General features: G+C 42.8%; 2 protein-coding genes across 2 annotated transcripts in view; one reads left to right on the forward strand and one right to left on the reverse strand.

Annotated features, from left to right (window-relative positions):
* RPL11 (ribosomal protein L11) overlaps positions 1-16,491 on the forward strand; it is a 189,572-nt gene that overhangs the window by 87,096 nt on the left and 85,985 nt on the right. The window lies entirely within an intron of this gene.
* FUCA1 (alpha-L-fucosidase 1) lies at positions 464-15,576 on the reverse strand. The gene is made up of 8 exons (XM_054571714.1): positions 15,158-15,576; positions 12,333-12,467; positions 9,927-10,064; positions 7,896-8,001; positions 4,846-5,046; positions 2,908-3,095; positions 1,680-1,779; positions 464-1,236 (listed from the first exon to the last, which is right to left on the reverse strand). Exons 1-8 carry the CDS (start codon positions 15,523-15,525, stop codon positions 1,096-1,098), a joined length of 1,377 nt encoding a protein of 458 aa, XP_054427689.1. The 5' UTR covers positions 15,526-15,576; the 3' UTR covers positions 464-1,095.

Raw genomic sequence — 16,491 nt, forward strand, 5'->3', positions numbered from 1 at the left:
CTTCCTTAAGAAGCCACTTCTCTGTCCTTTACCTCTGGTATATATGAAATAATTGTTATCAATTATTTTCCAAATTTCCCCAGACCTAAAATAAAACCCATGACCAAAGTGTTTGCATGTACTTACTTCTTTATGGTGAATGCTTTTTCTTTGATTAAATGTTTTTAAAGCTTTTCCATATAAAGTTCCTTTTTTATTTTTTTGCTTGATGCTGAAAAAAGAAAAAGGAAAAAGAAAAAGAATGGCACTAGAAGTGAGGAACAGAAAACCCAAAGGCATTACATTTGTTCTGCATTAAGGAGACTTGGCCAGCCCCTTTCAAACACAGAAACATACAGCTAAGAGCAGTCCATACAGAAAATGGGAAAAGAAAGCTATCGCGTATTTTTTGATAGAAATGGTTTGACATTAAAATGTATTTATTTGGTAGGTAGAGACAAATGTATTTGAAAAAATAAATAAATAAATTTAAAAAATGTATTTATTTGATCGTATTTTAAAAAGCAGGGCAGAATCACATCCATTTTCTTCATAGTATGAATATACACAGACTGAATTGCAGAACCCTTAGTTGGTTTTGGAAACTTCTGAAGAGCTGATTACTAGCCTTGGAAGCCTCTTCCTTTCCTTCCAGGCCTCCTGCTCTTTTGGGGGGGGGGGAGCTGGTGACAACTGCTGCCGCTTCAGGAGCACGTAGTTGAGCTTGCCAAACCCTTTAAACCTCCTCCCACAGGCAACAAGGTGAACTGGCTTACTTTGTATCTGAAGTCGTTAGGTAAGCCAGTTATCAAACAGAGAACAGAGGGAAGGTTGCACTGTAGATAATTTCCAAAGTTAGGAAAGGATGAACTCAGAGCTTAACTGTTTAGTTCTTTCTTCTGCTGATGAGAGAGAGAGAGAGAGAGATGCTGGCAAGGTATCTCCGATCTTTGATCCACTGAGACATCAGAGTATTGCACTCAGTTCCTTTGATTAAAATATGTTGGAAAGCCACCGCTGGGCGGAAAAGAGGAGTTATTGCAATGACGGCACTGTAAGAAGAAAATCAACACAGTGGAGAGCAGACAGTGTCCTGTTCCTCTTGATTTCCAATGGTCACTCCACTCCCGTCATCTTTATGGTCCAGGCAAACTCAACTGGGAGAGCAGAGGGTGGTAACTGGGGCAGATAAATGAGGAGATCTTCATGTGGATTTTTGGACCACTTCAGATCATTTTGGAATCCCAGCATAATTACCTGAAGAAAGCAAAAGGCAATGGAAAAAACATTAATGCATCAATGAGTACAGAACATGGCCTGAATATGGTCGAAAACAACCAAACTGGGCCAGGGCAGGGAAGATAGTCTAAAAGGGGCCCAGGCTGCTGTGGAGTGGGTTGAGAGCCAGCCTGCAAATCAAAGAGTCGCCGGTTTGATTCCCAATCCGGGTGCATGCCTGGGTTGCGGGCCAGGTCCCCAGTAGGGGGTGTGTGAGAGGCAACCACATACTGATGTTTCTCTCCCTTTCTTTCTCCCTCTCTTCCCCTCTCTCTAAAAATAAATAAATAAAATGTTTTAAAAGATAAATAAATGGGTAATAAACATGGGGGAAACCTGGGGAGGAAACAAGAAGTAGAGAAGACCTGCCAATTCCTTTAAAAAATGTTACACCTCAGAAAGGACTGACTGAGGCTCCTTACCCGTGTACTGGAGGTAGTTTGCGGGGATTTAAGGCTTAAGACTCCATTTTCTGGCCATTTCAGGAAAATGGCATAAACAGCTGCTCCTTTGGAGGTATACCTGAGGGAAAGAACATCATTATCAAAGATAACTGGCTTGTTACCCCGACACCTAAGGTTATTACACATAACCTTATACATTCCCCTTTCTATTCTCTACCAATTCCAAGACCTTGTATCTGTCACTGACTGACACCAGTGACAGACACAATAACTCAATGCCAGTTAAGGTCTGAGGGAGGAAAGCAGCCTCTTCCTGAAGTATCTTCTATTTTCCTTCTCTATTGGGTTATAAGTTTTCTTGAAAATTTTTTTAACTCTTATACTAGTTATTTCCCACTGAAGTCATCTGCTTTATTATTCAAATATTTTTTCAACTCTAAATCCACGTGAAAACATCAGAGGATATCACGAGGGCAAGATGTGCCATGAAGACAAATTTGTTATTCAGAGATTTCACCATGCTTAGAGGAGAGAATGAAAATCATGAGACAGAAGCTCATCTAAAGCTGAGGGCTGATCGTGTTTCCCCTGATCCAACGACCTACACTCCATGGTATAACGGCAGGTATCTCTGATTAAACACGTTGCATGTGCCTGACACTCTGCTGGAAGCTTTACATCCATTATCTCATTTAACCCTCACAACAGCTCTAGGAAGTTAAGTATCAGTCACCCCATGTTGCAATTGAAAAAAATGAGGTCCAAGATCAAATATCTGGACCACAATTTCAAGTATGAATTATGACTTCTCCATTTACTAGCTTTGTGATCCTAGGCAAGTTATATGACTGCTTTGGGCCTCCTTTCTCACTTGTAATATGGGGATAATAATAGTATCTATTTGGTGGGCTTGTTGAGGGGATTAAATGGATGCAAAGAATTTAGAATGGAGCTTTGCATACTGTAGGTGCTACACAACTATTAGCTATTACTAATTTTAGGAAGACAGGGTAAAGTGTCAAGTAAATTGATGCTTTTTGCACCAAGCCTATCACCACCCTCACTAGTCACAAATATCCTGGTGGCTTAAACCATAAACTGAGGTACAAATTAATAGCAAAAGAACAACTTTTGGGTTTCTTCAAGATGACTTCTGGTGTGGCTTCTAACATTGTGGACTCAAGGAAATGCCAGTTCAGGACGGGCCACAGTCCCATTCCTGCACACGACCGAAGACAAGACTCACCATACAGATTCGTTCTTTTCCAATTGTACCCTCCACGGTTTAGAGGAATAGATAGCTTCCCCATTGATGCGTAGCCACTTCCCAACGGCAAGTAGCCTTTCTTGGAAGATGGGAACAATCAGTCCATCTTTAGTTGGCCCAATGTTGAGAAGATAGTTTCCTCCCAGACTTACTGTCTGAACCAGTTCCTAGAGAGAGCAGAAACAAGGAAATCCTAGTTGTGAATCCTAATCCTGGCATAGTGCCTGGAACACACAGCTCTTAAGAGAAGAAACATAATCTAGGGCACCTTCTCTCCCTGCTTTGTGAATGCCCTTTACCCTTTTGAAAAAGGCTATATATTTTTGTCATTATAAAAGCAAGACAGGGTTATATAACAAAACTGAAAAATACTGCTACAAGATGGAGAAATATATTAACTCAAATTCCAGGAGTGATCACGGGCATTTCCCTGGGAGGGAAGGGTCGTGTGTCAGAAGCACAAAGTGCACGCAGGAGAGCTGAGAACAAAGCACTCGGCCATGAGGGGATCACATGGAGCCATTCGGAGAGACTACAGGGATCAGAGAGAAGAGATTTTGAGGAGGCGCTGTGGAGGCTTTGGGGAGACAGAAGAGATCTGAAGACTTTCAGTAAGCTCTGTATGTCGCGGGCTATATTAATGTGTATGTTGCCCCACTGGGAAAACATGCTGTAAAGAGATACAGTAGTTCCTCCTTATCTGTGGTTTCATTTTCTGCAGTTTCAGTTACCTATGGTCAACTGCAGTCTAAAAATATTAAATGAAAAATTCCAGAAACAAACAGTTCATAAGTTTTAAGTACCTCACTTCATCTCATCAGCTAAGAGTTGTATCATCTCACATGATCACAAGGAGAAGGGTGAATACAGTACAATCAGGTATTTTGGGAGACCAAATTCACGCAACTTTTATTATAGTATATTGTTATAATTGTTCTGTTTTATCATTACTTATTGTTTTTAATCTCTTACTATGCCTAATTTATAAATTGAACTTTATTATAGGTAGGTACTCTAGGAAAAAAACATTATATATATAGAGAGAGTTCAGTACTATACTTGGTTTCAGGCATCCACTGGGGGTCTGGATCACATCCCTGAGAATAAGGAGGGACTAAGGTACATCCTTCACGACTTCTAAGTGGGATGTGTGTGTGTTTACTTGTTTACTTTGACCTCAAACAGGTGCACTTCAGGGCAATCCAGAAAAATTAAGGTTAATACAGAAAATTCTAAAAAGGAGAATTTGTTACTGTACCCCAAAGATACCACACCACTAACTTTTTGTTTCCTTTCGGTCTTTTTTCTATGTAGTTAATTTTATATAGTTGTGATAATGCATAACTTATTTTTTCACTTAACCCTCTAAGCATTAACCTATATTACATTGATAAATATTTTTTTTCAAAGATTGTATTTATTTTTAGAGAGAGAGGGGAAGAAAAGGAGAAAGAGAAGGGAGAGAAACATCAATGTGTGGTTGCCTCTTGTGTGCTGCCCACCGGAGACCTGGCCCACAAGCCAGGCGTGTGCTCTACACTGGGAATCGAACCGGCAGCCCCTTTGGTTTGCAGGCCGGCCCTCAATACGCTGAGCCACACCAGCCAGGGTCTACATTGATAAGTATTTTAATGGTTAAGGCCAACCCCCAAATCTACTTAACTTATCCCTTTATGGTTACAAGAAATTGAAACAACCCATATGTCTAACTGAAAATTACCCTGGGAAGAACATATCTGTACATAAAACTTTCTTCTGTGATTATAACAGTTCCCTCAGGACAGGTTTCTCTGAGTATGTTCAATAACCCTAAAGGGTACTATCAACCTGCACGTTCATTCGGTGTTTCCACCATGTTCAGTTGGAAGGCTAGTTTGAGATGGTAGTTAACAAATAATTAACTCGCAGGGGTCTTACCGAAATGATTTCAGATTCACTTGAAATGTCAGATATTGACATGGTGCGACGGTAGCCCCACGACCTCTTGTCTATGGAGGTGCACATCTCCCACTTGTGGTCTGGCAAGCTCGATGGCTGGAATTTATCTTCACAGTTGTAGTATCCTCCATGGTGACAGGAACAGTTATAACCCCATCGGTCATTTACTACTACCTCATCCTAAAGGAGGAAAGAGTACTGAGTCACCAAGGGGAAAATGCCTTATTTTCCTTACATAATGCAGCATGATAACTTAAGATTCTATTTGGATGCAAGGCCCAGATTTAGTCTAGAGCAGCAATTTTCAACGTTTTCCATCTCATGGCACATATAATAATTACTAAAATTCTGTGGCATGCCAAAAAATAGATTTTTTGCCAATCTGACAAAAATAGGTATAATTTTGATGCCATTCATACCTTATAATTATTGTTGTGTTGGCTGCTGCCATTTTTTGACTTGACAGTCTAAGAAAAAAGAGGTCAGTGCCCCTGAATAAAACAGTCAGGGAACTGCATGTTTTAAACATTCTTAAGGCAGGGTGGGTGGAAATCGCTGGTCTTCTAGAGCTGTAGTTCTCCGCGGGGGTCCATTTTGCCCCAGGGGAATTTGACAAAGCCTAAGAGACACTTTGGGTTGTCACAACTGGGGTGGTACTACTGCCATCTGGTGGGTAGAGGCCAGGGACAGTGTTAAACTTTTTACATCAAGGACAGCTTCATCACAACAGAGAAATATGCAGCCCCAAGTGTCGATAGTGCAGAGGCTGAGGAACCCTGGTCTAGTCATCTGTCCCGGTAGAGCTGGCAGGGCCTGTTTCAAAGATCGTCTTGTAAACCACTTATTTCATAAGAGGAGAAATGGAGAGAAGACTCGCCCAAGGTAAAACCTGATAGTTTCGGAAAGCTGGGACTATGGGGATCAGGTATTTGAGCCCAGCCCAGGACACTTTGCACTACATGACCTAGTAAAGAAGGTCAATCAAATATTCTTTTCCTTCCTTCAAGGTTTAGCTGAACTATGAGAATGAGAAATCATTACACAGAGTACGTAAATGTAAGTGTTTCCTACTTCTAGGAGGCTCATCCTGGGGTACCTAAAGTGAATGAAACACAGTTCCTGCCCTCCAAGAGACAGCAGAGGCTAGCTGAGGAGACAGCTGTGTGAACAACTGTCGCATTATATCGGAGTTAATTACCTAGTGATTAACATAAATGGAGTATGCTGATCCAGGATGTTTTTTAATACTTCCAGGAGAGAATATAAATTGCCAGGAGCCAGATTTACCTTACATTCAATCAATATTATCATGTGCCTAACTAAGCCAAATTTTTTTTGCGCGTTGGGGATAGCAATAAACAGATCCAAACCCTTGCCCTTATAAAGTATAAAGTTGACACTTCAGTGAGAGAGACAGATCATAAACAAGGTAAATGATACTTAGAATACATTAGACCAGGTAAGCGCTAAGAGAAAGAGAAAGCAGGGAAAGACAGGAAGTGTGACAGGCTGCAATTTCAGATAGGGTGGCGGGGCGGCTGCCCAAGGCCGAGGACCTCTGAGGGAAGACCTGCGGGGACCACAGGTATCGCAGACAGGGGGAGTGGTAAGGAGAAGAGTCTAGTTCTTCTAAAAATGCTCTCTAATGTGACTGCTGCTCCAAAATGACGCTTTTTCCTAATGCATGAGAAAGCATTCGGAGCCTTGCCTGGGTAGCTCAGTTGTTTAGAGCATCGTTCTAATAAGCCAAGGTTGCAAGTTCAATCCCTGGTCAGGGTACATACAAGAATCAACCAATGAATGCATGAATGAGTAGAACAACAAATCGATGCCCCTCTCTCTCCTTTCTTCTCTCTCTAAAATCAATCAATACATAAAAACTTCTAAAAAATAAAAGAAAGCATTCAGAACAAGAGTGGGAAACCAAGGTCTACAGCATCCCACCCAAGGGTCCACAGCTGAACCACCCCATGTGAGGACCCTTGGCAGAGAACCAGGATGCTGTGCCACTAAAAGTGGCACATACATTTGGCGAAAACCACTCTTAATTTGTCTCTATTTGTCACATAAGATCTCTTTCTTTTTTCCTTTCTTCTCATTTTCTGAGTTTAGTAATAGTTACCCAATAAGAGGTTTATTAATCTACCAAGATAGCTTAACTCAAACTGTTCTTATACTTTGGTTTTTCTAGATCTACAACAAATTCAGAATATGTAACATTTTTGAAATTTCCTATAGTGAGGATTAAGACTTCTGCCACTGTGTACATGTACTAAAATACAAACTGTAAGTGGACAGCTACTATGCAGTGTAATAGTGTTGACTGGGCGTGGGCGGGTGATGGGGGAAGAAGACAAAGTTCCCTCAAGAATTTGGATATAAAGGAAATAAAATTTCCCCTCGAGAGTTAAACTACATAATCAACCCAGAGTAGGTGAAATCATAGATATTCGCATTTTACTCCTATCATTTAATTTTTTTTATTTGGTATATTAATTTTAACAAGATTTAAACCTGTGTTGTCAAAATCAAGAATTAAAGGAGAAAAAGAAAGTTTATGTTTAAAGGAAGAGGGAAAGAATTAAAGGTGAAAGGACTTTACCACCCATTAAGTCTCGAGGTCCCTAGCACCCCCATGAGAGTATTAGTATTTATTATTGTGGCTGTTGTCATTGTCGTTATTACCCCAGATCTTGTCTCTCTATAATTTTTACACAAATATTTGCTTCATAATTACTCTTTTTATTTTTTTTAAGATTTTATTTACTTATTTTTAGAGAGAGAGGCAGGAAAGGAGAAGGAGAGGGAGAGAAACATTGATGTGTGAGAGGAACATAAATTGGTTGCCTCTCTCACACCCCCAAATGGGGACCTGGCCTGCAACCCAAGCATGTGCCCTGGCTGGGTATCGAACCAGTGACCTTTTGGTTTACAGGCCAGTGCTCAATCCACTGAGCCACACCAACCAGGTACTTTTTTTTTTTTTAATCATAACAGATGAGTAAGAGAGAAGTCATATAATCACATACCTTGACTGGGCTGTCATTGTAGAGCCAAGAAAGAAAACCTGTAGAGTTCCAGTATGTATCGGGACTTTCCCAGTCTCCATCAGACCAAATCAAGTCAGGTTTATATCTGAAAGACATGCAATTAGAACAAAGTTTATTACCTGAATCCATCTGCAATAAAGTCTTACAAATCATTCTTTGCAATATAGTCAGGACTGTAATGAATAATTAAAAATTAACTTTCTTCCATTTTGGAAGTACCATAAATTACCACAATGCAGAGAATGTGGAACACTAAAGAGACAAAAACAACCACATACACAAAAAACGCCTCTGCTCTCATAGCCACTTTTGAATACACAGCATTTTGGTATATTCCCTCCTAATCTTTTATTATTTTTAAAGCCTTTTTAAAAAACAGAGTTGTAATCAGTATTATACAATTTGGTCTCCCTCCAGCAACTAATTCCAACTAAAAGAATGGTTCTCCAGCCCTGGTTGGTGTGGCTCAGTGGATTGAGTGCTGGCCTGTGAACTGAAGGGCTGCTGGTTCGATTCCCAGTCTGGGCACATAGTTGCGTTGTGGGCAAGGTGCCCAGTTGATGTATATTTCACACATAGATTTTTCTCTCCCTCTCTTTCTCCCTCCCATCCCTAAAAATAAATAAAACCTTAAAAAAAAAAAAGTACTCCAGAACTATAGGATTACGGTTTCTGCTTCATTAAAATGTATTAAGATCTTGAAATACTCCACCCAATGCATTTCTTGGGACATCTACCCAAAGTTTCAACTATAAAGGATTTATAGAACCACCTGAGCCACAGTTGTACCTTCCACGTATTATTACTCTGACTCCAATGAGGTGTGAGTGTGAATATATACCTATAAAGTAAGCATTATTAGTCCCACTTTAGAGAGCAAGAATCTGAGACTCAGCAGGCCAATTTGTTTCAAGTGAAAAGGCTTGTAAATAAACAAGCTGGAATTCAAATATAAGTCTGCCTGCAGCCAACTCCTATACTGTACTTCATAATCAGGACAGCAAGCAGGCTCCTGGAAAAACACTGCCTGTTTAGGAGGCAAAATACAACATAATCTGTAATTTACTGTGTATGAGAAACTGTACTGGGCATTTTATATTCATTGCTTCACTAGCCCTTACAGTGATCTTATGGTGTATATTATCTCCATTTTGCAGATAAAAAACAGATCTAGAAAGGTTAAATAGTTTGTTCACGGCCACACAGCCAGTAGAAAAAAGAACTGGATTCCAGATCCAGTTCTGTCTGACTCCAAGCCTCTGCTGGTCTCTTACAACAGTACTATTTCCTTAGAGATGCCCTGGATGCAAGGAGGGTCTGGCCCCCGCCCCTCGCTGCTGCCTCTCTAAAATGAGAGGCCAGGCAGAGATGCCTGCTTCTTAGCCTCTAGAAGCCCTCAGGTGTGAGAAAGGCAAACCAGGAATAAAACAAGGTGAAGACCAATCCCAAAGTAAAAGTGATCACTTTAAGAATATTAACAACAACACTTATTCTGTACGAGGCACCGTGACAGAGATTTTTCACATATTACTCTGAGCCCTATAAGAAGGCATTATTATCCCCACTTTACAGTGAGGATCTGAGGCTCAGAAGGGTGAGCTGTTTAAGGCTTTTTAAGTAACAAGAGCCAGGATTCAAATGCAAATCTGCCAGAGGCCAAATCCCACGTGGGGCCTAGGGTCCCTCGGACCAAGATGCCTCTCCAAGGTTCTGACAGAGACAATGGCACGTGAGGAGGGACCTGAAGTTCTGACTTAACTGCCATTCTGGGTTCTGTTCGATTGTTTCCATTTATAAAGATAATGTGACCACATTACACAGGTTTTGAAGAGTAGGAGGAATCATACATTTTGTCTCCAACCACCACTTTTATTATTCTGATGTCCTCTAGATTTTTTTCATATTCCACGTTTTTTTTCATATTCCTTTCCTCCCAACATAATAGTATCCTATAGAAAGCTCTGATTTCATTTAGAAAAGTCATAGCTCAAAAATATTTCTGTGTTTTACCTGTTAACGAGGTCATATAGCTCTGGCATTGTTTTTGCAGTCACAAAATACTGTGTTTTGAAACCATTTTTCTTATCAAGTAGGTAGAGTGGATGGAACCATTCAAAGAGTGAGTGATAGAGTCCATAGCGTATGTTCCTTAAACAAAAAAACAGGACAGCAACTGTCATTAAGCAAAGAAAAGATAGTTTATTTTAAGAAAAATCAGTGGCAGCATTTTCATACCTCAGTGAAATGTGCCCATAAAGCCATGAAGGAGGCTGGGATCTGAAACCATTAAGTTAAATGATCTCTTATCATTCAATTAAAATGACTGGTTTACTAAGTTTTTGATAGTACACATAACTACTTTTTATACATACTTTTTAAAAACCTTTTTATTTATTGACGAGAGAGAGAAACATCAATTTGTTGTTCCACTTATTTATGAATACATTGGTTGATTCTCCCCTGAGGTTATTTATTTATTTATACATTTTCATTGTATTTTTCCCATTCCCAGGCAGCCCCCTTATACCCCCCACCCCCGCCATCACCACACTGTTGTCCATGTCTGTGAGTCCTTTTTCCTTTTTGCTTGATCCCTCTACCCTCTCACCTGCCCACCCCCCACCCCTCCATAGCTGTCATCCTGCTCTCTATCTCATTGGTTGATTCTTATATGTGCCCTGGCCAGAGATCAAACCCACGACCTTGACATATTGGGACAATGATGCTCTAACCAACTGAGCTACTCTGCCAGGGCTATACACAAATATCTTAACATCAAATATCATTTATACCATCTTTTAGGTCAATTATCTCAATAACAACATATAGTCCATTTTTTTAAAAATTCTGTCAATCAAAAGAATACATATTGTAGAGATACGGAAAAATAGAGAAAAGTGTAAAGAATAACATATCCAAAAATCTTATCACTCAGAAAAAAAATCATTAGTAACGTTTTCCATGTAGTTGAAATGAATGATTAAAGGTTTACTGTTTCATTTAGCTAAGATTGATTAGTTTTTAACATACCCAAAGTGAAACAGGGTTAAAGTGACCTATTTTCATAGACAATGAAGCTTGTTTTGAGTTAAGACTGGTGAGAGTTACAGAAAACACTACGCTGCAAGTTAAGAAGTAAGGCGCATTGTGCCCTGGCCGGCATGGCTCAGGGGGTTGGGCGCCGGCCTGCAAACTGAAAGGTCGCCAGACTGATTCCCAGTCAGGGCACAGGCCTGGGTTGTGGGCCAGCTGGGGGCCTGTGAAAGACAGCAAATCGATGTATCTCTCACACATCGATGTTCCTCTCCTTCTCTTTCTCTCTCCCTTTCCCTCTCTAAAAATAAATAAATAAAATCTTTAAAGAAGTAAGGTACAGGGCAATGGCACAGATAAGGCAGAAAGCACTGAAGTTGGTTATTTCACCATATGACCTGGGAACTAGGTAGATACAAAGAAGATAAAAATCAAGTATCCTAAAGTCTGAACCTAATCAACCCCTCAGAGGGTCTACAACAGGACTATCATCTACGCACATCATTGGGAAGCTGAATATTAAACAGGTGGCAGGAGTCAGCACACACTTTCCTAAAGGGTCAGATAGTAGTTTAGGCTTTGCAGGCCTTGTGGTCTCTATCCTAACTCTGAAATTGTAACATGAAAGCAGCCATTGATAACACACAAATGAATGGGCAAAGCCATGTTCCAATCAAACTTCATTTATACCAACAGCCAACTGGGGCACCGCTTAAATAGGATACCAAGTTTACCAAATCGCAACAGAGCTGAGACTGGGCGAATACCACTTTTCCTCCTTGCAGGCAAATGTACTGGAGCTGTAAGGTCCAAAACCAGAATACCTGATTTTAAATCCCACCTCTGCCACCTCCCAGCTCTTCGATCTTGGGAAGTTATTTCTTAAGTGGCAAATATTAGGGAGCATTAACTAGAATCAACCCAGTGGCTCCTTACCTTACTTTTTGCTGCTTAAACTGCCCTTTTCCGTTCCCTCTTGACCTATCATTTACCCAAACCTGCCCTGAATGCCTGCAAAGATCTGTGTCAATGACTTAAGGGGGACACAAAGATGAGACACGCAGTCCCTGGTGTCCATCAGACCCTGGAAAAGGGCTGGAAGGCTTTCCAGAAAGAATCCTTCTCAGGGTACAAATGGGCCATTGTTGTCTACGCTGGGTATCCTTCACCCAACTAGACAGAGCCAGGAATTTCTCTGATGGTGTCACCGTTGGTCACATAAAAACGGCCAAGCATTGAACACTGCTAATTCAAAAACCAAAAGCCCTTCAGGGTACTCGCTAAATGACAATTTCAAAACCACAGAGGAGTGGAGAAGGTATGGTACAGCGGATGGCTGCTAGATCGGAAGCGATGACGGGTTAACTCTCCGTGGACACACACCTCTTCCGGATGGCCGTTCCCAACTCACCAACCAAATCACGGTGGGGCCCCACGTCCTGAGAGTTCCAGTTCCAAGACACCGGACTTGGCCAGTTTGTGAAGCCTTCGTGATGCTTTGTTGTCAGGACTACATACCTGTGGACATCAAAACCACATGAGCAAAGGAAGTGGGCAGTGGGCCACGAACATGAACCCACCCAGCATGACCGAGGCCTTGGAAATGTTTGGATGTGGCTGTCTGAACGTGGAGCAGAGGTACAGTGACCACCGAACTGAAAAGCTGTCTTAAGACAGAAAAAAAGGAAGTGGGCAACTCCACAGAATGTAACGGAATTTATTATAGGGTAATTTAGTTACAGGGATGTAGGGTCGGAGTGGATGGACAACCCTGGCAGTTCTGCGCAGCTTCTTCTCCGCTGCGCTACAGTTACTACAGTAAATGTTTTATCGTATAGCTGAACTAGTAATGACTGACAAGGTGAAGGGGCAGAGGATGCAATATGAGCCAGGAACCCTACCTCCCAGTGGTCTTAGGATGGGTAATTGCTTAGAATTGACACTGACACCTGCTTTGATATGTCTCAGCTTGCTATGCCATTCTGGCCACTTACTGACAGAAATATTTATGATTACGTTGTACAGGCTTACAGAAGACAGAAGTCATTAACTATAAGGCCTGTGAATGCTGGTCAGGAACAGTGAGCTTGGTCAAAGCTAAAGTCTGCATACAGAGAGTGGGGGGCTTACAAAGATGGAGTCAAGTTTGCCCACATCAATGTACTATATACTTGCCTATAGGAAACATAGGAGTTGGTGTAGTCTCAGCTTTCCATGGGTATTGCTCCAGAAATGGAAGCAAACTTCAGGAAGCCACAGTCCTTAGTCCTCAGCTAAGGAGGAAGGCTAGAGGGAAAAGATGTGCACCTCAGCTCCCCTTCTTCAACTTTCTGGGAATTAATGATTAGCTTTTCTTTCTTAAAAAATGATTTTATTTATTTATTTTTTAGAGAGAGGGGAAGGGAGGGAGAAAGAGGGGAAAGAAACATCGATGTGTGAGACAAACATCCATCGGTTGCCTCTTGCACACTCCCAACGAGGGACTTGGCCCACAACCCAGGCACGTGCCCTGACCAGAAAGCAAACCTGCGACCTTTCGGTTTGTGGGAATGAGGCTTAACCTACTCAGCCACACCAGTCAGGGCTGATTAGTTTTTCTTAAGCCTTGGCTCTAAAGTAGAAAGAAATCTTTACAGGAAATAGCAGGTGATAGAAAAGTAAGCTATTTGTTTTACCAAGCCTCTCATTTATAGAGGTGACCAAAGTCCAAACGAGCTGAGGAGAACAGGCAAATGTTGAAATACCTACCAAATCACTCAACATTTGACTTGCTTTTATGGCCAGGGAAAAAGAAACCAAGATAATTTAATCGCTGGCTAGTGGGGGAGCTCCAAGACTTTAAGGGCCAGATTGTATTGCAGGCTTTGTGGGCATAACACTTTTAAAATATAAAAATCATTCTCATCTCATGGAACTTACAAAAACAGGCAGAGGACCAATCCCTCTGGCATGGAATACAAACCTCTGGTATGGGGAAGAACCTTCACCTTGGAGGGGTGGGTTTGGAGTCTAGGACATCAGCTCCCTTCGTCTACCTGGGCCAGTCACCTGGACCGTGAAAAGGGGTCTGGACAAGGAATATTTCCCAGATTTTAATTTTTTTTTTTTTATTTTGAGTTATGGACCTAGAGGATAGAGAACACCTCCTCTGTTTATTCCAGCCTTATATTTCCATACACTAAACGTCACTGTAATTGCTTAACTACAAGAAATCTTAAAGTCCAAGAGGAACTAAGGCCTGGAAGATGACTGAAGAGACAAGGGTGGAAGGCTATTCTAAGCCGGGAGCCAGAAGACCTGCCTGTCTCCATTCTTACTCTCCTCCAACCCACGTCCCTCCCAGCAGCGAGGCTAATCCTTCTAGAAGCTAAGGATAAACATTCCCTGACTTAACACCTGGCCACATACTGCGATCCTTCAAGATTGGCACCCGCCTTCAACAATCTCATGGGTCCTTGTCTCTCTCCTCCCCACCTCATCACTTTCAGTTCTTTGTCCATTCACACGCAAACTCCAAGAGTTCTCAAAACAATTCAGACATTTCTTGAGAGCTTTCATGTGCAAGGTATTGAGAAGAGCAGATGACTGAGAATCTGTACTGTTGCCCCAAACCACTGCACACCAGGACTCACTTCCCTTTCCCTCTCACAGATATTGAAACCCAAAGGAACTAATACAATCCCTTTCAACGGCCAGGAAGGAGGCTGCAGGGAGGTGAAACGCCTTGAAGTTCACAGCTGAACCAGGACCAGACTCCATACCACTTGCTTAAAAATCTTGGAATCTTGACTGTCTTGTAGACAGGGAACGGACAATGAGGTATCCCCTAGCTCCGTCCCCTCAGCGCGATGTAACGGGTGCTGACACTGAAGGCTTTCCCTCCCACCACCGCCCCGGAACTTTTATTTTCTTCGAATCCTCAACCCAGGCGTACCGTCTCCTTACGATCAGGCATGCAACATTCAACTTTGTATCCTTCAGGGGACAAAACACATGACCTGAGGGTATCTTAAGTCAGAGAGACGGCTGTGTGACCCTGGGCAAGCCGTCTCTGTTCGGTTTCCACCGGCCTAACCCCCGTTCCATCACTCCGATCCGGGAGGTGGGGTGGGGTGGGGTGGGGTGGGGCGGGGCGGGGCGGGCGGGGGAGGCGGGGGCGAGGACCGGGGTGACTAAGGCGCTGCGCCGGCACCCGCTGCCGCACTCACTTGGCCCCAGCGGCCTGGAAGAGGTCAGCCCAGTCGTCGGGGTCGAAGAAGCGCGCCGTGAACTGCGGCCCGAAGTCAGCGTAGCTGAAGCCGGGAGGGTAGTTGTCGCTCATGAAGCGCTTATACTGCAACAATCCTTCACCCTTCCAGTGCCACCAGAACCACTCGCTGCCCCAGGCCGGCACCGAGAACACGCCCCAATGCACGAACACCCCGAACTTGGCCTTGTCGAACCAGTCCGGCAGTGGCCGGGAGTCCACACTCGGCCAGTCCGGAGTGTAGCGGCGCTGAGCCCTGAGCGCCGACTCCGCTGCTCCGAGAACCAACAGCAGCAGCAGCAGCTCGGTGTCCACCGCCCGCGACCTCATTTCGGGAGATAGCTTCTCCACCTTCCCACCTTTCCTCTTCAACCATCCCCTCTTAACGCGCAGGTGCGGGCGCGCGGCCCCGCCCACTCTAACTAATGATTGGCTAGGAAGAAAGGGGGCGTGCCAGCCCTGGCCTTTTGGCTTCCGAATCTCTTGGTCAGCCGTGCCTGTCGCTCCCTCTGTATCTTAAAGGGAGAAAGACGCAAGGACGCGTCGACAGCGCTCCGCTGATGGTCTCAGAAAAACTTTAGAAGAGACTTCATGGCGCGGTTAAACCGTGAGGCTGCGGAAGGCCCGATGTGTGCAGAGAACTGGGAGCAGTGCATTTTTGCCGTTGAGAGCCATAGGGGACTTTTTAAGTCGTAGTACAGAAGAGTAAGCCTGGAGGCAGGAATACCAGATGCAAGGCATCGTAGCAGTCCTGGTAGAAATAACAAGGTAGAATAATGATGGTAGAAGCATTAGGAAGGAAGAGGAGGGAGAACAGTGGGTGCTGAAAGACAAAGAGCAGGTGTGGCCATTTTGCCAAATACTTGCTTTGGGAATTCTGAAGCCATTCACAGAGTTTAACATCTAATTGGGAAAACAAGACCCACGTACATACAAGCCGCCACAACGGAACGTTTTTAGAGTAGTAGGGTAAGAAAAATTAAGAGCCTCATGCCCTACAACATAGGAATATAATCAATAATATTGTAACAACTATGTATGGTTTCAGGGGGGCACTACTTTATAAAGTATGTAATTGTCTAACCAGTGTGCTATACTCCTGAAAATAACATACAATGATATTGAATGTCACCTGTAATTGGGAAAAAATTAACAAAATATAAAAAAGAGCCCCAGGCCCTAGGAGTACCCATGTGAATCTTGTCTGGCAGGGTGGTAACCAAGTCCTCCACAATCCATACATGCTGCGCAGAATCAGACAGGAAGCAAGGGCTTCAGGTGTGTGAAGTATAATGA

The sequence above is a fragment of the Pteronotus mesoamericanus genome, unplaced genomic scaffold (genome assembly GCF_021234165.1).
Source record: "Pteronotus mesoamericanus isolate MK-2021 breed Mesoamerican mustached bat unplaced genomic scaffold, CSHL_Meso_final contig_221, whole genome shotgun sequence".
In the NCBI taxonomy this organism is placed as follows: Eukaryota; Metazoa; Chordata; class Mammalia; order Chiroptera; family Mormoopidae; genus Pteronotus; species Pteronotus mesoamericanus.

Coding starts and splice junctions, on each gene's coding strand:
- FUCA1 (XM_054571714.1), bottom strand. CDS start 15,525: ATGAGGTCGCGGGCGGTGGACACCGAGCTGCTGCTGCTGCTGTTGGTT. Junction 5,047..7,895: donor ACAATGACAGCCCAGTCAAG/GTATGTGATTAT, acceptor TTCCTCCTTTAG/GATGAGGTAGTAGTAAATGA. Junction 3,096..4,845: donor GTGAATCTGAAATCATTTCG/GTAAGACCCCTG, acceptor TGCTCTCTCTAG/GAACTGGTTCAGACAGTAAG.